The following is a 22712-nucleotide window of genomic DNA, read 5'->3' on the forward strand; positions in this document are numbered from 1 at the left end:
TCTCCTTAGGTACACAATTCCATAACTGCCAAGCCATCACACATTGTGTCCATGATTCCTGGGGTCTCTCACCAACCCTCTCACCTCTTTGCATTTTGTGCATTCCATTACTTTGAGCTCAGTGGCCATTTTTAAATATTTTTTTATCTTTAAGTAGATACATAAATGAGTTGCCATTCCCTGAAGTAGTTTATGAATACAGTGCATCTTGATCAATGTCACCCCTTTCAATATTTTCACCCACCCCTCTCAACCCACCCCTTTCCTTTCCTTACCTAAAGTTTAGGTTACGAATTTTTTTGCCATTTAAAAACACAATGCATCTTCATCTGCGTCACCACTTCAACATCTTCACCCCTCTTAGACCCAGGCCTTCCAGGTTATTTCTCAACTCTGTGGTAGAAACCATGAATTTTTGCTTACATTCCCCCATTTCTTCATGCATTCAACTGCTTTTCTCCTCTTGGCTCCACTCTCTCCTCTTGTGAATACCCATTTCCTGATTCTTATTTTGTTGGGCTCTGGCTTTGTCTTTCTAAAGAATTATAATATTTGTGCTCTCCATCATCGATTACACTTTAGTTAATTCATTTGTAACCCCTTGCTTACCACCCAGTGTGTTTACTTATAGATTTATAAGTACCTTCTAGCTACCACAAATGAGGGAAATCATGTAACCTACAGTTCTCTGGGTCTGGCTTACCTTGCTTAATATAATTTTTTCTAAATCTTTCCATTTCCTTACAAACAGTACAATAGTATTCTTTCTGATAGATGAGTACAATTCCATTGTGTGTCTTTGTGTATGTATGTACATATATATATGTGTGTGTGTGTGTATGTATTTGTATATATATATATATATACATATATACATATATATATATATATAATTTTCTTGATCCATTCATCTATTATGGGGCATCTGGGCTAATTCCATATCTTGACTATGGTAGATAATACTGCAATGAACATGCTTGTACTGGTAGATTTAGTGGGGTCTTGCTCCACCAGCACTCTGCTTTTGGCCATTTTGAAATAAATCATGCTACCCTTAACGTCACTTTTTCAACTCTAGATGATTCTCTGATCTTACACAAAAACTGGGGCCTGAATGCCACCTTTCTCACCTCAAATCAAAAAAAGTTTGCTTGTATCTACCAGACAATACTGCATCTCAACAAGTAGGGATTGAGAAATGTGAAAGCTGAGGCAGATACATATTTGAGTTGCCCTTTGGGAATGAAGGTGGAATAAAGGGAGAATGAGACTATACTTTAAAAAAAAAGAGTTCTTAACTGTGCTGTGCAAAGCATTTTGATTTGAGAAGTGACCATCATCTCTAGTACCTAACACATCTGGTAAGTCCTACTTCATGGCCCCAGAGCACATGTGTGGTTGGAACTCACCTCCTGCAGTGATATTCAAGTCACCACATCCACCCCTGCTCTCCAAACAAACTCTAGGTGTTGCCTTGGCTGAACATGAAGAGTCACCCTGTGTCAACTCAACATACCTATACAGAGTCCCCAACTTAAGATGGCTCTACTTTTTTCCCATGTGATGGGGGTGCAAAATAAAATGTGCTTTTCCAACCATTCTGTTCATCATTTTGAGTGCACGGTTACATTATATGAAATATTCACCACTTTGTTATAAATAAAGCTTTGTATAGCTGAGTAGGTTAGTTCATGTCTAGAATCCCAGTTACTCTGGAGGCAGAGATTGAGAGAATTGTAGTTGAAGACCAGCCTGGGAAGTTAAGGGGTGGGGAGAAATAGTAAGACCTCAATTAAAACAAATAAGCTAGGATTGCTGGTCTCAGTTGCATTGGGAATTGTAGGTTGGAAGATCACAGAGTAAGGCTAGCTTGGACAAAAACAAAAATAACCAAGGAAAGCAAATAGGGCTGAAGGTATGGCTGAAGAGAGAGAGAGAGCAAGCACAAGGTTTTGTAAAATGAAAAGGGCATTTTGCTAAAATGATTTTGTGATGAGTGTAGGAGATGTGTCATTTTTTGCCTACAGCATTTCTAATCTCTAATGGGCTTGTTGGATATCAATCCATCACTGATTGGGGACCATGTGCTCTTGAAAAAGTCTCAGTAGGGCTGGGATGTAGCTCAGTGGCAAAGCGCTTGCCTAGCAAGTACCACGTCCCGGGTTCGATCCCCAGTACCAAAAAAGAAAAAGAAAAAAATCTCAGTAGACAGAGTAGAACTTAGAAGCATCAAAAATTGGAAGGAGTCACATGTTCAAAGGCTGCTGAAACATGGTACGCCACAGTAGGACATTTGTGGGGTGTGGAAAGGAACAGACTTCAGGGTAGCATCGGCTGTTCCCCTACCTTCTCAAACCCCTCTGCATCTTTCTTTCCCTAGGTCTACCCAAGAGTTTTTTGGGGCCTATGATTTTAAGGCACTCTGATGTTGCCCCTGTCTGATGTTGCTGCTCTGGGTCCATTCAGCGATATGAATTATCACATGCTTTTCAGGAACATTCTCGATAATGTACTCCCGGCTTTCATGATTATTTCACACCTTCATGGTTTTATTGGACAAAATTCCTGTCAAAGTGCATATACTGGGAGGATGCTCCTATGTAATCAAGCTCCTAATTCACTCACTAGCTCCTTGGGTGGCTCAGATTGGTGGAAGTCTCAGTCTCCAAGAGAGCAAGAATCAAATTTCCATGTTCAACCTCTTAACCTTGAAGCCCAGCACAGTGCCTGGCACACCGTAGGGGTTCAACTAATTATTGGTTGAGGCAAGGTGCTAGGATGAGTATTTTCTAAATCTGTTCTTTATCCTCCCTGGCATGTGTAAATAAGACAATGACCAAGGTTATAAAACCTCTCTCAAAGATGGGTATGCATCAAATCTCTGATCTGCCCCTATATCTCTTTCTCAGAAAAGCAGGGCGGGGGGGACATGGAGATCACTTTTTCTGACAAACGCTGCCTACATTTGGAGCGGCCCTCATCGTTGTGAGGGTTCAAGCCATGGTTGTGTAATACCAGAACTAGATGTGGCTGCTCAGTCCTGACAGCAACAGAATCAGATTTCTACGACTTTCACGCTGCATCGGCTTCTATCATATTTTAATAAAACGAGACAGTAGACTTGGCCAGTTAGAAAGTTTTCTGGTTTATTTTCAGAGTATGATGACAGCAACTGTAGGGTGAACCCCAAATCTAAGAGGAACTGCTTGTCACAGCCCTGGCAAGACTTCTATCAGAATGAATGACATAGCAGGAAGACAGAAAGCACGGGGCAGCTTAGTCTCGGATGCTTACATTTGTGCCTGGGATGCTAAATCTACCCAGTAAGCACTCGCTCCATCAAGTGTGAAGCCGAACAGAAAAATTCTTCAGGGATTATAATTAGCCAAGTCATCATCAAAATTTAGGTTTGGTGGGGTGCTTTTTGGTAATGAAAGAAAGAATATTTGAGAGCAAAAAAAAATGTGATTTTTTTTTAGGTACACAGTTCATCTCCCACCTACATTTCTATTCTTGTTTTCAGAACAATAGCTGAACATTTTGATAAGTGTGTGGAAAGGAAGAGAGACGGCAGGAACGTGGGGGTGGGGACGGGGGCAAATCTTCATTCCATCAGCATGATCAGGAAATTGATTTAATATGCATCCAAGTCTCTTTTAATAGAGCTTCAAGTTTGAAAGGGACCGAAGATGTGGCTTAGATGAATCTGAAACAGATGCCAAGGGAAGAAGTACCCCCATCCACACCCACCAAGACCCCCTGTCTTTGGAAAAGAATACCTGGCACATTGCATTTTGTGATACAGAATCAGATGACAAGTGCTTTTGGAATCTGCTTCTCAGTGCCGAATTTCAGAAGTAGTCAAGGGGTCATTTTCCCAAAGTATTAGGGCAATCTCCTTTTTTTTCCCTCCGTTCCCCAAAAGTTTAATGCTAATCAAAGCAGAATGCCTAATCAGTCCAAGCTGGCCTGTCAGCTTGAATTATCTATTTGTCTTCCTATTTACTGTATCTGTCTGTCTACAGTTCTTCATATCTCTGTGAAGATCAGTTATTGGGGCCCATGTTTCCTTCTGACGAGAATCGCTACCAGATGATCCTTCCTGGCGATATGTTGATGATTTGCTAATTTATGGCTTTTTAAAATCTCAGAATCTGAAGACATTGCTGGGGAGACACGTGGGCCACAAAAGCGAGTGAGCTGACTGGCTTACTTGACAGGGATCAAAGATTTGTGTAAAATGCAAAGCTTTGGTCACATTTCAACCAGAGTGATGCCTGAGATAGAGAAATCGTAAATGACATCCTAGAGGAAACATGCCTCACAAGAGCAGTCAGGCCCCTCCCAGCCCGAGGAGAAGTGAGAGTGAGTGGTGCTGGAGATGCACGTAAACAGGAAGGGAAAGGGGGCCTGTGGTATTGGCCCAAGTCAACACCACATGAATCACCCGATCCTGTTCCTGAGTGCTGGCAGCCAGGTCTTCTCAGAAAGAGAAGACATGGAAATGGTGTTACAGGAAGGCTCTCAACTTGGGGAGCCAGAGGAGGCTTAAACAAGCTGTGAGGCTGAACTTTCTAACCACTTATGTGGTCAAATAGTATTGCATGGAGCTGGAAGACAGAGAGCAAGCTATGGCATGGTTGGCAGGTTTTATGAGGTGCAGGAATCCATCTGCCTGGTGGTGAGCAGTCAAGAAATGTATGGGTCATGGATGAACATGAAGGCATGATTCCTGTTAACTCTCTTTAAATGCAAGCATGGACCGTGGGAGCCAGGGGGGTGGGGGTGGGGGAGGAGGTGGACGGATTCAATGAGTTTGGGTAAAGAAATAAGCATTTTCTGGTAGAACACAGCCCCTTTTAAATGCCAAGTCATTTAAAAACTGGCCCAAAACCACCATGGTGGACCAAACTGAATGTGATGGCCTGAGTGGATTGCAGCTTCATTTTGATACAAGTCAGACAGGAAGGAAAAAAAGAACATGGTCTCCGGAAGGAAGAAAAGAAAGGATATGAGTTAGATGAATAGTCTATTTCTGATCAGAGGAAAAACACAGCTAGATGATAATGGGAAGCAAGTAGGAGTATATGCCCAAGGCCCTGTCGTCAGAAACCCTGTCGTTAGAACCTGAGAGGAAAACATAGTCATTTATTTGCCTCCTGGGAGACTGGGGTCTAGATTCTTCACAGATACCAAACTCTGCTGATGCTCTAACTCCTGTATTCCTCCACAGTTGGCACAGCGCTCTTAGAGTCTGCGCTATCTTGAATTATAACAATAGATGTCCAAACTGGATTGTGGCTGTGATCTCACCATTCCGGGACCTTTTCCTCCATGACTCTCTAATTCACTTTCCCAGCACCCTCTGCTGACTCTTCCTATTGTATCCCTGGTTCTTTTCTATGTGTCCTCCAACATTTGTCAACTGAAAAGCAATTATTCACTCCAAACCCATCCCATTCTCCATCCCAAACACCTGGCTTTGCAATGCCTCCATTGGGGGACCCCCAAAGTCCCATCATGGAAAACACAAGGTCTGGATGGGGCCTCAGCTGGGCCGACTCTACCCAGGGGGTTACAGCAGATGGATACCACTCTGTGGCCAATTATTTTCCATGGCCCTTGGCCACGTGACCTCAGATCATGATCTTGTCAGTTCTCATAAACTAACCAGCAGTGGAATGAATCACACTTAAAGAGTAAACCTCCAGGGAAGGCACACACGCTGTGGGAGGAAGGAGAAGCTGGGGGACTCAAAGGCTATGGGAGCCTCTGCACCCCTTATGCGTTCCCTGCCTCTGAGTGGCTCTGGCCTGACATGAAGGAAAAGGGAAGAAGCTGTGGGCCTTGGAGACACAAGGAGCTACTCCTGCAGGAGGGCTATTCTTTTGAATAATATTCACGGTTTCAGCCCAAGAGAATAATTGTCCCCTGCAGCCTTGACTGGGATAAATTGTCTTCTTGGGCCACTTATCGAATCATTGATTGTTGACACCCAAGTCCCTATTCTTAGGAGTTAACAACCATAATAATATCAATTGCAGGACAGAGCATGCACATGAGTATTCACACATACTAGCATGGGAAGTGATGAAAATGTACGAGTGAGCCATCCTGGGACTTTGACTTTGTGTGGATGAGGGGGAGGTTTTAAGGCTGTTATATGAAGTATTTACGTGATGCCAAACACATTGATTAAAAGTGGAAATGAAGTGCCAATGAAATCTTCATATGCTCCAATATCCTGAACATGGGTGTTGTGTAAACAGAGTTCTGAACTTCTCTGCCTGATTTTTTAAAAATAATCTTTGGATTTCAAAGTTTTGTGTCTCTGTAGTTTTAGATCATGACTTACCTTGGGTTCTCTGACAAGTTAATATATTGTTAGAGAGGTTACTTCTGAATAAAATATGCACTCATAAACAAATCTTTTAACTATGTATATGTTTTAATTACTTTCCAGGCATTTGTTTGATTCAGTCCTGGAGAGCAGGGTGTATGTAATGTACGTCCGTGGATAAAGCATATACATTTTTTGCATATACAAAACCTCAGAGCGCTGCATGCTATTTTAAGAGTCTGAACTCTATCTTTCAACAAAGTTTAGCTGCTTTCCTTTTGCAAATGCATTTAATTTTATCTGGAAACTTTTTGACGTTAGAAATAGAACAACTGTAGTTTCTCATTACATTTGCTGCCAGAATCCATGCTCGGTTGCTCAACTAAAGACCTTATATTGCTAATTACTACCACATGCCCACATCCCAAGCGAAAGAAAACTTATTGATTCTGACAGCCCATTCTCTCAACATTGAATTCCAAATGAAAACTCAAATTTTGGCCAAACATAACATTTCATCAATCTTGTTCTACTGACTGGAAAAACAACATCAAACAAAGGGTGCTAATGGCCCTTTATTACCATTCCTTTCCCAAGCTTATATTTTTCCGATGAAAGATCTAAGTGACCAAAAGGCTTCTTTAAACTACTTAGTAATTAGCTTTTGAACCAGGAAACAATACATAAAGTGAATGGTCCCAGGATTGATGACAGGAGGGACTCTTGGTCTGTAAGGTCAGGGAGGGGGGCGGGGAGGGGAGTCCCAAAGAGAACTTGAAAAGCAAAGTACATTTTCTTGAAGGGAGAAGAAAAAAGAAAGAGCGAAGAGAGAGAAACCAGCCTGAAAGTGGTGATAAAAGGTTATAGAGCCAGAACAAAGCCACAGGAAGTCTGTGGTCTGCAGTCATCATCCACAGGTGGGGGTTTGAGTCGAAATGGCAGGGCACGGGGCAGCACATGGGGCTGTCCCCATCAGACCAGGGACAGACAAGGGAGTGTTGGTCTCAGGGACTCCTTTGGCCCACCCATCAACAAAGCCAGCCGGCCACCAGCCCACCCACATTGGGCCAGGCATACTATGCTGGAAAAAAAAATTCTTTTTCCACCTGAAGTGATTTTCAAACTAGGCTTCAGAGTAATTGATTTTATTGACTTCTTGGGGGTGGTGATAAGGAAATGCCAGCTGAGACAATGGGATGAGGAGGACATCAAAAGAGTAGCCCCTCCCTCCACCCCCATCCCTCCAACCCCAGGGACCTCAGAATGCTTTCTGCTTTCCCTTGACCTGTCCACATCTTAAAGGAAACCAAACTGAGAAGCTGTTTTCTCTCCCTCTTGGCATAAGATAAATGACCAGAGGGAATCGCTGGACTTATTTGGTCTTTTGGATCCAACAAATGGCCCAGAAATCAGAACAGCTTGGTTCTAACCGCATCCAGGGTCATTAAGGTAATCGGGAGAGGAGGGAGGGGCCCATTTGAGGAAGATGGAAGGCTGTGGCATCCTCACAGGAGAGAAGCCAACTGGCCTCCTCTCCCTCCACTGCCCTTCGTCCCTCTGAACAGAAACGAGGGTCCTGTGGGTAGTTCAAGGAAATGAGCCCAATTCTCCACCTCCTCATTTTCTGAACAGAGGCCTGGACACCTGAGCTCAGGATGCAGTGGCACCAATGACCAGAGAGAGTGAGGGCTCTGCTCCATCCAGCAATGGCTGACAAGATACTGACAAGGGCTCAGTTGTGGGGGGGGGGTTAGTATTTACGGGCTGCATTTATAGTTTCATAAAAAATGAAGTAAGCTAATAATCTGATGATAAAAGGAGAAGGAAAACAAAGCAAAAACAATTTCTGTGGTGGGAGACTCCATGACGTGAGCAACGGCACATGTTCCCCCTTGTAACTCAGATGCCAAGGTCTGCTGAGTAGACCCTAGCAGAGAAGACCCCTCAAGCCAGTGACTGGATATGTACGCATCTGAGTCTGTATGGATCACACCACAAAAGAAGAAATGAGGCTCAGTGCTCCCCCTGCTCTGAGGCTTTAAAAACAAATAAATGAAAAGCCATTACCTTCACCTCCCCCTAACGCTGTCCTATAAAGAAGGTGCTCTGGCAGTAGATGGGGAAGGTAAGGTCTTGCCTCTAACATAGGAGTAGAATGTCCCATGGATACTGGACCAGTGCATTGGTATCACTATTAATACTGGTTGATTGATGTTAATATTAATGACATGGCCAGAACACAAATTAAAATAGTTCCCAAGAAGGAAGAATTCCTGTCTCCAAAGTGGAAAGAAAGGCTCATCAGGAACTTCCTGTACTACAAATAGAATATTTCCTATCCAGAAGAAGCAAGCACTGAGCGATCAGCCCCTCTGAGGAGGAGAACTCATGTCCTAGTGACCACCAGGCCTCTGCTGTAGACAGTGACTCTTTCTTGACTCCTTTGTTACTGCTAGACAGAAACCACCCCTTCAGAGTATCACCATAGTTGCAGGAACTAGAATTCCAACACACAGTCAGATGGTGTAAAGAATGAATGAACTCTGTCTGTTCATTTGGATCAGAATAAAATATAGTTCGAGTTCCATACAGACCCCTTTAAGATAAATCCACTCTATGCCTTGGAACTTGTAAGTAGCAACAAAGCCATTGTGAATATTTGCATATGACAACTCCAGGCGTGATCTCTGATCAGAACATGGATTGCCCTTCACAGAAAAGCACCCAGATCAGCTGGGAGAGGGGCTGCATTCAATGTCACCACCCCAGGGAGTCTAAACAAAAAAAAATCACTCAATCACATCTTCTCTGGTATAACTGACTTACTTTCTGCCTCCATGTTTGTTAAAAGTCCCGCCGAATTTATTCCGATTCAGGATGAGAGCAGCAATTTCGGGCACGTAGCGGGCAAACATTGCCTACATGCATGAAACAAAGAAACAAGAGCCAAAAAAAAAAAAAAAGGCATGCAGAGAGGATTGCACCGTAGGAGAGGCAGCAAAACCTCTTGACGTACTTACTTTCTTCCACTAACCGCACTATAGGAGCCCCCGTATTTCTTGCGGTTTCCTATTAACTCTATGATTTCAGGGACGTAGCTGGCAAACATGGCCTGAGGAGAAGAGGGGAGACAGAAGAGAGACTAAAAAAGACAGGCCAAAGAAAGGGGGAGGACCTTTTCAGAAAGGGGAAGGGATACTAAGATCTGAAAACACAAAAGGATTAGATCTGTGGAAGTACATTTTAATACATTGGATTATAAAAATATAACTGAAGGACAAAAAAAGGGCAAGCTCTTGAAAATACACAGGGCACACAAACATTAGCCAACCTAGACAGGGGAAAAAAGAGAACTGAAAAAAAATCAGTCAAGAAAAATACATAGGAGACAAGAATCAATAAGCTGACATCTAACTCTTGTTCCTAAAGAAAAGTAGGTAACAGAGTTCTTCGCTGGTGAAATTACACATACAAACACACACACACACATATGCACAAATTCATGGTGATCCACTCATTCTGAAAAAAGACCTTCCCTCCTATGAACATGCAAAAGAACATCAATACTTTTTAATGAGTGACTTGTTGAAGACAATAATGCCAAAAGGAAAATTTTTAAATGACCCTTTCCACTTAAAAAAATGTACTCAAAAAGCACAAAAGATAAATTTAAGAAATTACACGAGAGGAAAAGATAGCAAGGGAAACACAAATGTGCCATGTTTTGTCCAACAAACATCTTCCTGTGGCCGGGTAATAATGCTACCACAAAGCCGTGGCTAATGTACACACACACGGCCACATTTATATGCATTTGTTGAAATGTACATGTCCTCTGCATACAACACAGAGAGAGGCATGTATGCATCATTTCATATAAATGTGAGCATGGTGTACATATGTACAAGCTGTGAGTGAGTCAAAATTGGAATCGCTTACCTCATACACAGCACAAACTACACTATTCTACTTTGAAAGGCAAAACACCAGGAAAGCCAATGGGTTGCCAGAAATTCCCCCAAATTACATCATAACGAACAGCTGACTACTATACAAGGAGCGGCACACTCTATACCTCTCTGACTTTGCAAAGAGAAGGACAACACACCAAGGGGCACTGCTGAGCAGAGTGAAAGCTGAACAAAACCATGCTCTGCTTGTAGCAATGTGGTTTGGGCAAGGAGACAGAGTTCTCTGCCTTCTGAGAGGCACGCCTCTCTAGGGCAGGCACCAGCCACAGTGTTTGTTGAAAGTTGGGGGAGGGGGAAGGGTGGGCTGGGAGGGCAGGGAGCATGAATGGGAAAGGTTGCTGTTGAAACCGCAAACTGTCCACAGAGTGTAGACAGCATCTACTGGGGTCAGTTGACTGCAACTGTCAAGGAGAGTCATGTTGAGTTGCACTCTTAAGGGACAGACACTCTCCCTTCTTAATGTCATCTTTTCCTTAAGACAATTTGGCTTTCACCTGACTACACGGAGGCCCCTAAATCAGGACAACATGCTTGGGCCTAAGGGACAAGCATCATCAAGTTCGGATTTACTTAGCTTGATTGCAATACAAAGGCAATCACTCGCTTCTAGTACCACAACACGGTACTTCAAATACACAGCCTTCAGGAGATAGAAAATACCAATGGACGTAAAAATGAACAGGAATATCAAAGAGTTTGACTTTTTCTTTTTTACCAGTCCCCCGAGGATGAAGAAGACCATGAAGAGGCGCCCAAGAGTAGTTTTGGCATAAACATCTCCATAGCCAACGGTGGACATGGTGACCATGAGTAAGTAGACACATTCCCAGTAGGTAAGTGCCTGGTTGTTTTGGAAATTTTCCCATGGGTCCCCTGAATTCTCCACCTATAGGAAGGGGATAAAGGAGAGAAAAGCACATGGTCAGAGACTTCTGGACACAGCATGGACTGCAAGGCTCCAGGGGACGTGGGCTCTGCTTCCATTTACGGTGCTCTCTCTAGGAAGGAGATTTTGAGCCTTCCTCTGACCATCTTCCCACTAAGTCTCCAAGGATTTGGCTCTCAGATATCCTAGCACTGCAGAACTCCCAAACCTTCCACAGGAGATGGAGGTGACTGGGGTTGGGGGGTGGCGGGGGTGGGGGCCGGGGCGCAGGGAGCATCCATTCATTATTTTGACCAGTGAGAATGCCCAGTGGGCCTTCCTCCTATAGATCTGCCTGAACCCCAAACACTAACTCTGAGTTGGATCCTGCTCGGCCTCCTCTGTTAAAAGTCAAGCACGGTTCAGTGCGTCCATCTCAGGGCTTCTCCCATGAGCACAAAGACTGAACTCAGGGGTACAATTTGCTTTTGCACAACCCCTTAGACCCGGGGTCTGCAAACTTTCTCCACAGGGCCAGAGTGTATTTTTAGCTTCGTGAGACAGACAGGTCTGCGTGTCTGACACAAAGACTCAGCTGGGCAGCTGTCACTGAAACTGGAAAGGTATGAGGAACGGATGTGTTGGCACTGGGGGAGCCTGGGACCAGAGCTGTTTTGTCATATAGTCCCATCCTCCCATCTTAAGTAACCATGAGGTCATGGTACAAGGGACCAATACTCGTGACTCCCCCTCACACGGCTTATGGGACAGCCAGTCAGTTCTGCCCAGGTTAGTTCTGCCTCTACAGAATGTTCTGGAACTTGGTTTCTGTCACACACTAGTTTATCCTCTGGGTGACATTTTCCATAAGGCTTCCTGGTGAACTAGAAGGTAGTTACTTTAACAGTAAGATGGAGTTACCAGCTACTTAAAGATAATTATCTCTTCTGCATCTATAGCACTGGCATTTTGATGCTAGGTTTCAAGAATCAGAGAAATGAGGGGTCAGCTTCACCAAGAATCCCACCAGCGAAAAGGGCTGTGTCACCACCCCCAGAGCAGATAGGAAAGGTCGTCATCTTTATTCAGAGTTGCCTGTTATGATGGGGCCTCTTGTGGTTCTATGTAGATGTTTGTATGAAAGACACTACCAACAATTGCTATGCTCTCTAAAGCAGGGAGAAAAATCTGCCTTGGGGAGGTGAGAACTTGACTTAATAATAGAAGCCATGAATTAAAAATAAAAGACTTAACATTTTTGACGTATAAAGTAACTTGACAACTAATCATACAGGAAGATCAAAGGCAGCATTTTGTAAGAGCAAAGTGAAGGGAAAAACTTTAAGGGGTCTGAATTTGTTGTTTACAAAGAGATGTGGGTCAAACTTGCAACCTTAGCCAGAGACCTTTTCTGAGCTTTTTTAAACTGTGGATTCACTGCCATCTTGTGGCTTTGGGTGAGAACTGCAGTCAGAATTCTAAAAAAATCTGAAATCTCCCAAAGCAAGCCTGGCAAGCTGGAAAAGGCAGGTTAATGGTAACACCCTTTGGAACTAGTTTGAGATAGAAATGTTGCAAACTTAAGACAATTAAGGGGTTGCTTCCCTATTCCCCATCTACAACTAAGCTAATACGTCTCGCTAATGGGATTCACCAAGGCGCTTGTTCCCTTCAAAGCTGAAGGGTCTTTACTTACCAAGTGGATGAACCCGGCCGCAGTCAGCCATGTGCTGATAAATATGGAGAGTAAATTCACCAGCTTGATGGAATTGCTGTGGGAAAGAGACAACAAGCAGAGACCCCCAAGTTACAGAGGGAAGACCCTCATCAGAGCTGCTTGCTGCTGGAGGAAGGTAGGCTTTAGTCATTGGAAGGGAATTAGCTCCCACAACCTGTAGGGAGATTGCAGCTGGGCCACTCAGAGAGGATCCAGTATGAACCCTTCTCTAGTTTTGTTAGAACTTGACTTTTACTTTGAAAACTTCAAATCCACAGGGAAATGCAAAGAAAACTTTCCATCAACACCAGGATGACCCATCTAGCTTATCTTTACAAATTCTTTTTTTTCTTGACCTTTCCCTTCATCTTTTCATTCAACTTGCTTTATTTCCACATAAATTGTAGACATCAGAATACAACCTGGATAACTATATCAGCATTCAGCTCCTGAAAGAGGACAGTTTGGGATCTAAGTGCAATACAGTGTCACATCTAAGAAAATGAACATGGGTTCCCTAATCTAATCGAACAGGCAATCCTTATTTACATGTCACCACTTTCCAGGCATCATGGATGTTTTCCTCCCACGCCTACCCCCCAGCTGGGAGCTAATCACAGCCCCAGCTTCACATCTGGATAGTATGTGGCTTTAATTCAGAAGTCGGGATGTTTTCTCTGTGCAGTTAGTGAGTGTTTGAGGTTTTGCAGGCTATACAACGGCTGTTGCCATTACTAGATTCTGCGATTGTAATTTGAAAGCAGCTGCGAAAAATACATGACAGAATAGGTGCGGTTATGCTTCAATAAAACTTCACACAAACAGACATCAGGAGCCATTAGTCCACAAACTATGGTTTGCCAGTCCCAAGTTTAGCCTTTTTTAATCTACAAGTAATACTCACCTCTACCCTGAGGCACCCACCCTTTTTAAAAAAATTTTGTTCTGAATGATGTTTAATTCAAGGTGAATTCAAGCTGTCCTTTAAAATGTTCCAGACTCTAGAGTTGTCTGGCTGCTTCTTCAGGATTAATGCCTGTTTCATCATTTCCGTGAAGTCTCTCTGCTAGGAAATCTGAACTAATAGATGTGAGATCCACTCACTTAGTGAAGGGAGAAACACCAGATCTCCACAACTGCAATCCCCCCATTTCTCTCTGTAGTTCATACAGCATCTTGGGGTGAGATGCTGAGCACACAGGAATGGCCAGCTCCCTAGCAACCTTATAACTAGTCGTGTTCCTATCCACTAGTGTTCCCTGGATGATTTGGCTACCACTCATTAAACTTTAAGCTCCAAGAAACCCAGGGTCTTTTTCTGTCTAAATTCTAGGAACAGTAGGTCCCCAACACACATCAAGGCCTCTGTAAATAGCCAGTGAATAAACTGATCTCTTCCTCTGTGGTCATCCTCAAAACTTCATCCTGCTCACCCACACTGGGGAGAGCTGAGTATTGATGCCACCAAGTGACGTCCATATTGACACCCAATCCCACCCTCCTGTTATCAATACCCCCAGGAAGCCCCAGACCCTCCTGTCACAACTCTTACATGCAAATGATTGCACCAGTCATCATATAGCCAAGGCTATGTATGATTGGTCACCTTTCCCAAACTAGAAAACTTTGCTCATCTATTTTCTATTCCTCTAAGGCAGATTCAGCCCCCACCTCTCCCTTAAATAAAGCCTTTCTTCAATACAATACCATACAATACCATACCATACCTCCAAGACAAAGTGACTTTCCCTTCAGGCTCTCATCTCCAGCTATTCACTGGTAACAAATCCTATGGTCTCAGGCCTTCTTTGGCCAGGTTTTAAGTTGTTTCCTGGCTCTTGTGTTCCCTGCTCTGCCTTCCAGAAGAGATTTCTGTTTTCTACCTTTTTCTCTCTACCAGTAGTACCTACAAGTACAGGCTCCAGAGACGTTCAACCCATCGCTCTGGGTCTGTCCATCCATGGTACCTCTGTCCTCTCCCTGAGCATCTCTTTCTTTTGGGGAACAAATTATCCCCTCCCTAAGAGTTTAATGTCACAGAAATGACAAGAGAGGACACTTCTACAGCGCATGTGAGGTACTCAATACATGTTCCATCTTCTAAGGGCCTTGTGTTCACAACTCATCTGATCCTTCAAATGACCTTGTGGACCATCCTGGATGGCAGGAAGCAGTAGGACTGGGATATGGACACAGGCACTTAGTTTCCAGGATCTGAACTTTCAGACTGGCATCAATGAGAATGCCTTTCTTGATGGCTGCTCTTATTCAGATCCTTCCCCCCTCCTTTGCAGACCCAGGTGTTACTGGGGAGGTCACAGGTTATGCTTTGGGGAGGTACTGGAACCTGAAATGGGTAGGGCCTTGTAGGAGGTCTGTAGGTCATGGAGGGGTGTGCAGTGGAAGGGGACCACGGGACTCCAGTCCCTCCCCTCCCTGTTTCTGTTTCTTGGCCATGTAGTGAGAAGTTCCCAATACCATTTGCTGCTTCACCACCCACCCAAAAGAAGGTGGCCAACCGATTATGGTCTGGAACTTCCAAAACCATGAGTCCAAATAAATTTCTGGCAGGTAGATTGACTAAGAGATTTAGGTGCAGTGATGGAAAGCTGGCTGGTGCAGCCACTAAAAGGCGTGTGCCTCCAGCAAAGAGGAAGATTGTATGGACACACTGCCTCTTGAACTATTTCAGGAAAGCATGGCGAGGAGACTCTCTGATGGCCTATAGTGAAAACCAACACATGACAAGGGTCAGGATGGGGCTTGAGGAGGATCTCTAGCAGGTACTCCTCTGGGGCGGGGTGGCTGCTCCTAGGAAAGACATAGCACCTGAGCCTAGCTTTCTTTTTATTATTCTCCTATGTACCTAAAGAAAGGAATCGCTGGTCTGTTTTCCCAGAACTGATCCTGATTGTTTGTGACAAGAATAAACAAGCATTTTCAGTTTTGTGGGTAAGACTGAGCTTTTCAGATGGCTGGAAGGACTTTTGTCTCTTTCCAAAACATGGATAAGAAAAACAAGCCTGGTACTATAATCCTAGCTACTCACGAGGCTGTGATCTAAGGACCTAGTTCAAAGCCAACCTAGGCAGAAGTCTGTGTGACTTTTAACTTTCAATTAGCCAGCAAAAAGCCAAAAGTGGAAGTAGGGCTCAAGTAGTAAGACACCAGCTTTTAGCAGAAAAAGCCAAGCAAGAGCAAGAGGCCCCAGTAATAAAGCCCAAGGAGGGAGGGAAGGAGGAAGAAAGGAGGATGGAAAGAAGGAAGAAAGAAAGGAGGGAAAGAAGGAAGGAAGGAAGGAAGGAAGGGAAGCAGGGAGGAAAAAGGGAGGGAAAAGGGGAGGGAGGGAGGGAGGAATGGAAGGAGGAAGGGAATGATGCAGGGGAAGAGGAAGGAAGGAAGGAAGGAAAAGAAGGAAGAAAAAACAAGACATCTGTTCTGTTTCATGGCTACTTCTAAAGTTTTCATATCATAACAATTGCTGATGAATGTTGAGCCCTTATTATGTACTACAAGTTGTATTGATTCTTCATTTTTCTTCCATCAACTTTTACCATTGAAGAAGGAGCTATCAATGTGTGTACTCTCATTGAAAGAAAACTGAGGCTGTGGGAGGGGGCATAAATGGCTCATCCAGGGAAATGTGGTTGGTGAGTGAAGGGGTTAGCTTTAGATCTAGCCTATGACCCATAGCCTGCTCACCCAAGTCATTTGGCTAGATGACTCAGGGGGAGCCACATGCGCCATTTTTCTCACCACATTGGCTTTGCCCTTCAAGCTGGCCCTCTCCACACCCTCGGAGCAGGGGGTCAATCAAAGGCCCCCTCCAGTTCCTTTACCAGGGCTGTCTGAGATAAACTGGCAAATGAAGGAACTCTCTCTGATGGGCAGGAACCACTAGAAACATTTTCACAATGTGAGTAGGAGAAAGAGCCCTCCATCTCCTCAGATTTGAGTACAAAAACTATAAACCTCAAGCTCCAGTAGACCTTAGAGAAAGCCTTTCTGAAATGAACTCCAGAGCAGATGCAGACAAAAGCAGCTTCCCAAGGAAGCAATCTGAGCTCTGACTAGTCAGCCATTCTCTCCTGGACCAGTTCTCACTAAGGTGGATTCTATTCCTTGCAATCACAACCTAGTGTGTAACAGAGAAATGGCTGACATCCTCAATGCTCCCCCTCTCCCGAAATATAATAGCTGGCCAGATCTCTAAAGGAGGTATGGGGCTATCTCTACCTAAAAGCAGAGAACAGATGTCCATTCCTCTCACTTTGCTGCCTGACATGACTTAGGATTTGTCCCATGACTCTAGCAGCCCTGGTTCTATCCTGGGCATGCTCTCCTCCCCAAGGCCAAGCACAGGTCTGCCTGCTTCTGACCTTCACTGCTCACCCAGTGGAATTCCCACCTAACAATAATATTTAATAGCATCCATCCAGGCAGCTCCTTAGAGGGGAGACAGAATGTAACTATGGCCTTTCTGCTCCCTGGAGCAGCTGGCCAGGCTAGAAAAATCTCTTCACTGGATTCCAGAATCTTCTCTGGAAGAGCAATCCTGCCAACCAGAGATTAGAAGCCTGAAAATAAGGTAGATAGTTATCAGGGATGTGACTGAGTTTCAACCACATTATCACCACCTCCTGCCCCCAACAGGCTTCTCAACAGGAAACCAAACCCGAGAAAAATCTGCTTCTGCTACCTTTTTGGCCCCTCGAAGCTGTGCCTCAACACTAGAGAGTAAGAACAAGACAAGGAACACAGAGACAGAGGCAAAGGGAGAGATCTTAGAGAGGCATGCAGTTCCTTTCCTCGGGGGAGAATTAAACACCAAATTGATTCACTTACAAACTCCCAAATCCTTGGGGTCTTCACAGAGCACCGAGCCAGGAACAACCACACTGAGCCATTTCAAGATATTAGATCTGTCGGGCGTCTCTAAGTCTCTTGGTGCTTTGGGAAAATGACCTAAGTATGGTGATTATTAATCTCTAAATCATTGTTCCAGGGATACTGATGGGGCTTGAGGGAGCTCTTGCTGTGTTGAGAACATTTAATCATCATTGCTGAAACAGTGCATGTTCTGCCCTGAAATCTGATTAGTTGTGTGACATCAACAGTGTCACAGATCCCCATGATTAGGAATTTGCTTTCCAAATTAAACTCTACCACCAACCAATCATCTGAAAGCTATGTGCAATAGATGCAAGATTAACCCTCAGTGGGTATTCTTATCACCTAAAATGTGGACCTTGCTAGCTTGAGTGAGTATGCTTGGGACCAAGGAAGGGCGGCCAGGAGCAGAGTTGTGCTCTCATGGTGAATGAACTATGGGGAGAGGCAGCCATAGCCTTTGCAGCCGAGGGATTGGACCAAACACGAAGTTATCAATGGTAAGAGTGATCAGGATCTAGCTAGGTGCTGGTGGTTCATTCCTAAATACCAGTAATCCTAGATACTAGTATCCTTAGTATTTCGTGACTTCAAGCCTCAGTAGTAACACACACACACACACACACACACACACACACACACACACAGAGAGAGAGAGAAATAATTACTAGGATCTTTCAGATTCTTGTTTCCTTCTTGTTCCTAAGGGATGGGTTGTGATTTTATCATGAGAACTCAATCCACCTAAAGAAGGTCATCACTGGTTCTGAGCTCCAGCTCCGTGAGCTCTCCCCAGCATTGGAGAATGCTACATCAGTGGACCACAGCAGTTCATCCGGGAACAAGCACAGGACTCTTCTCCAGGACTGTGGATGCTGGGGGAGAGCCTGACTCCTGTGATGACTGCTAGCTAGGGCCATTTTCACCCTCAGGCTATTTAACAAGGTATGTTTCAGTTCATTCAGAAAATACCATCTACTTTACGCATGGAGGCACAGCTTTGCTTCCCTAATTCCTATCTGTGGCATTAGGTGAGAATGGAAGTACCAAAACTTCATCATTTGTAATAATTATGTCGCCAAGTTTCCTCCTGTTTCTGGCTGAGGGTACAGCTAGGGACCAGTGACTCTATCATCTTTTATTGCTGCTGGTGCTGGGAAGGTATCAAATATCTCAATCCTGGACTATACTTTACTGAGATGAGTGATTTAAACCATAAGCTATGCTGTGAAGCAAAATCAAATTATGTCTTTAGACAACTTGTACATCTCTTTTCTTCCCTGGACTGTGAGGTCTTACACGCTTTAAACCTACTTTCTCTATAAACAATAGAATAGTGACTCATTCTAGAATGTAAGCTTCATTACATTTCCTCTCTTGATTAAATTGCTTCAATCCCATCTTGCTCTCAGTAAAATCCATGAATCTAAGAGCCTCCATGATTTGACCTCTCCTTATCCTGTTAATTTTTTTTTTTTGGTGCTGGCATTATGGCTTGAACTCAGAGCCTGGGAGCTGGTGTCCATACCACTTGAGCCACAGCACCACTTCCATCTCTTTGCTGGCTAGATACTCAGGAGGCTGAGATCTGAGGATCATGGAGATAACAGTCTCACAAACTCTCCTACCAGTTCTCTTTAACCTGTGATCCTCAGTTCTCAGTCTCCTGAGTACCTAGGCTTACAGGCCTGAGCCATCACTGCCTGGCTGAAGCTATTTCTAATGTCATAGAGGTAATAAAATTGTAATGTCTAAACACCTTTCTCAAATGTATTGACTAATACGGGTAAGGAACGGCACATATACATGCTATGCACCATAAAGGACACATGGGAGATACCAATGGTTACCTCAAAATTGTGCAATATGAGGATGATTTTACTTCAAAATTTATACTTTCCCATATTGTTGAAATGTTTTACTGTAATAATTACTAAAAACAATAAAGTAATTTTCTTTTTTATTATGTATGTGTTTATATGTGTGTGTGTGTATGTGTATAGCTAGCTAAGCCATATGCCACTCATCTATATCAACATGCAGCAAGACACAGGGTTTCAGCCCAGGACCAGAGCTGCCTATGTGACTCTGACTGTGACTAAGTGATCCAGTACCTCTAAGCTAGTTCACCAGTCTGTAGGGTAACTGAGGAACTTCCCAAAGCTCAGACAAAGACCTGAAGTCTTCCAGTCTCCCTTCAACAAGCAACAGCAGGATATAGAAGATTCTAGGCTCTTGTTGGCTTGCAATTTGATGATGACTTGCCCTGATGCTGGTCACATAAGTAAGACTTGCTAGCATCTTCCTGTTCACTCCAGCTCTCATCCTACTGTCCTGAATCTTCACCACTTACCCTCCCCATGCAACTCTCTGGCCTGATGTGTCCAGCTCTCAACCGAACCAGGCAGCTGAAGGACAGAATGTGAAACTCCAACTTCAAATCATTCTCTTGCACCACACTTGAAGAGTCTCCAGCCCCACCAAATGCCGCAGATTGGCAGGGATTTGCCATTGGAGAAAGCCAGACAAAATCTTCCTGATCTCTTACATGCACAGAAGATTACCACGCAAGTAGCAGAAAACAAAGGAGTCAAAGAAAATCCATCCCTCCACAGTTGAACCCCTAAGAGCCCAGATTTTATTACTCTGCAGAGGACTTCTGGGATCTCTGCTTGGGGGGTGGCAGAAGGAAAGAGCAGGACTAGTCAGGCACCTGGGGAGAGACGGCTTCTGAGAGTTGTCCTAGGCTTCTTAGAACTCCCTCAACCCCCCCCCACTCCTGAATGACAGACCCCTAGTTTTCTATAAGATTTACCCCTGACATCTTCCTGCAAAGATCCTTGTCTGAACTCACAACTCATGCCCACCCTGGCTCAGTGCTGTTCCTTGATGGTGCCCCGTGACTGGGCACATGGCTACCTTTGTACCCACTACACAAGAAGGCAGCCTGGCTCAGTCTTTCCTTACCACACACCCATCTCAGCACTGACTTCAGGCTCCTGAGATTCATGCCAAACTGGGGGACAGCAGTAGTGAGACACACCAGCTGACAGAAGTTACTTTAGTGGGAAGCAGAGGTCTGGGGAAAAAGCTGTTGAGGGTCAGGATGGGAGAGAGCCAACCAGCTGTCACCCTATGACTCTCTCCTTGGTCTGCTGTTTCTCAGAGCATTATCTTCTCTTTCCCCAGATGGCTGCTTCCCCTTTCTGCCGTCTACATTGGATAATGAAGCACCTTAGGAGCATAGTTCCAGGGGAACTGTCCTCCAGGGAAGCCTGAGCTTCTTCCTGCATCCAAAGCAATGAAAGGAATCTTCGCCATACAGTGGAAAATGGGTGAGTCCCTACCAGAAACTCAGAACTAGATTATTGTTCTTGATTCCAAAGCACAGGAGGGTGGGACCACAGCTCTTTCTTTTCCTTCACCTTATTCCTTACAGCAGAGCCAGTGGACCTCTCTTAAAATGCTCCTGTCAGCGAGTAAGTGTGAAACCTGAGAAAGTGTAGATAGTTTCATTGTAACAACACCCCACTAGGAAAGAAAGGTCTCCTGGGACAAGACCCCATACTTGCTATGGGTACTTACCAATTCTATCTTAAAAAATACAATATAAGTCATGTACTGATGGCTCACACCTATCATCCTAGCTACTTAGGAGGCTGAGATTGGAGGATCATGGTTCAAAGTTAGCCTAGGAAGAAAAGTCCATGAAACTCTTATCTCCCATTAATCAGAAAAATGGCAGAAGCGATTCAAGTGGTGGAGTGTCAGCCTTGAGTGAAAAATCTAAGCCAAATTGCAGGTGCCTGACTTCAAGGCCTACTTGGGCACACTCACACGCATACCCACACTAATAGAGTAATTGTGATATAGATAAGTATTGGAGGTGTTGGCTTTGTTGGTCATTGATATTTCAAGAATATAATGAGTCTACAGGAGAGCCAAAAGTGAAGAAAATCAAGATATGAAGGAAAACAATGTGCACTAAAAGTAATATTATGTGCAAATAAACAGAGATCCAGTCATTCTTACTATAGACAATGAAACAGAAGGTGACAGAAGCCTTCTGTGGCACTTTTTCCTTTGAATGCAACCTATAGAAAGTAAGGTTTATCTCACATTTAAATGGGTAAATAGTTGGTAAATAATCTGGATTGCATTTATAACATTCCATGTACAGATGTGAAAAATGGGACCAGGAAAATGGAGGGATGTTTAGGGCTGGAAGAGATGTGGGACAATGGTGGAAGGGGTAACATTGATCAAGATGCATTGTACTCAGAAATTGACCTGTTGAACTGAAACCCCTTTGTACAACTACTCAAAGGCAGTAAAGCAATGACAGTAACAAAAATAAATAAAAGGATGAACACACAAAAGAAGAGTGTCAAAAGTTGGTGGAATTTGTTGGACTATGTCAGACTCACAAAGTCAACTCCCCCAGCCTTTGTAACCAAGAAAATTATGCAGAATCCAGACCTCAAAATGCAGTTTCATTAATTATATATCACTAAATACAAAGGTGTCCTGTTTTCCAGTCATTTATCAAACACACTAAGGCCAACCAAAAAAAAAAAAAAAAGAGGAAATGGAACATTAGCAGCAAGCTCCTTAAAGTGCAATTTCCTAGAAGAGAAATTTATGCCCTGTACTTATTCTCCATTAGAGTACGTCTAACGCCTTTTATTAGTGTATTTATCAACACAGCCCTGGTCTCAGACCAGCTGTGCGAAAGGCAGGTCATCAGAGGGTTTCCCCTGGAGAGTTTTGCTCCTGGTTCTGTTTGTGTTCTCTACATCATAACAGAGTTAACACAAGCAGTCACGCTGCATTTGGCTGGAGGTTTTGAGGGTTTCCCCAGAAGGCAATTCACCCAGCAAGCCCCAAGGGTTCTCTAGATATAAAGTGAACATCTAAAATGTACTTAGA

At 43.9% G+C, this 22712-nt stretch overlaps 1 protein-coding gene across 1 annotated transcript in view; it reads right to left on the reverse strand.

Annotated features, from left to right (window-relative positions):
* Kcnma1 (potassium channel, calcium activated large conductance subfamily M alpha, member 1) overlaps positions 1–22712 on the reverse strand; it is a 697588-nt gene that overhangs the window by 208093 nt on the left and 466783 nt on the right. Inside the window, exons 7-9 of the mRNA XM_013025679.1 lie at positions 12873–12948; positions 11027–11197; positions 9361–9452 (exon numbers count right to left, since the gene is read on the reverse strand). Coding sequence (XP_012881133.1) covers positions 9361–9452; positions 11027–11197; positions 12873–12948 — 339 coding nt within the window. The remainder of the gene's footprint in view (positions 1–9360; positions 9453–11026; positions 11198–12872; positions 12949–22712) is intronic.

Source organism: Dipodomys ordii, unplaced genomic scaffold, assembly GCF_000151885.1.
Source record: "Dipodomys ordii isolate 6190 unplaced genomic scaffold, Dord_2.0 Scaffold86, whole genome shotgun sequence".
Lineage (NCBI taxonomy): Eukaryota > Metazoa > Chordata > Mammalia > Rodentia > Heteromyidae > Dipodomys > Dipodomys ordii.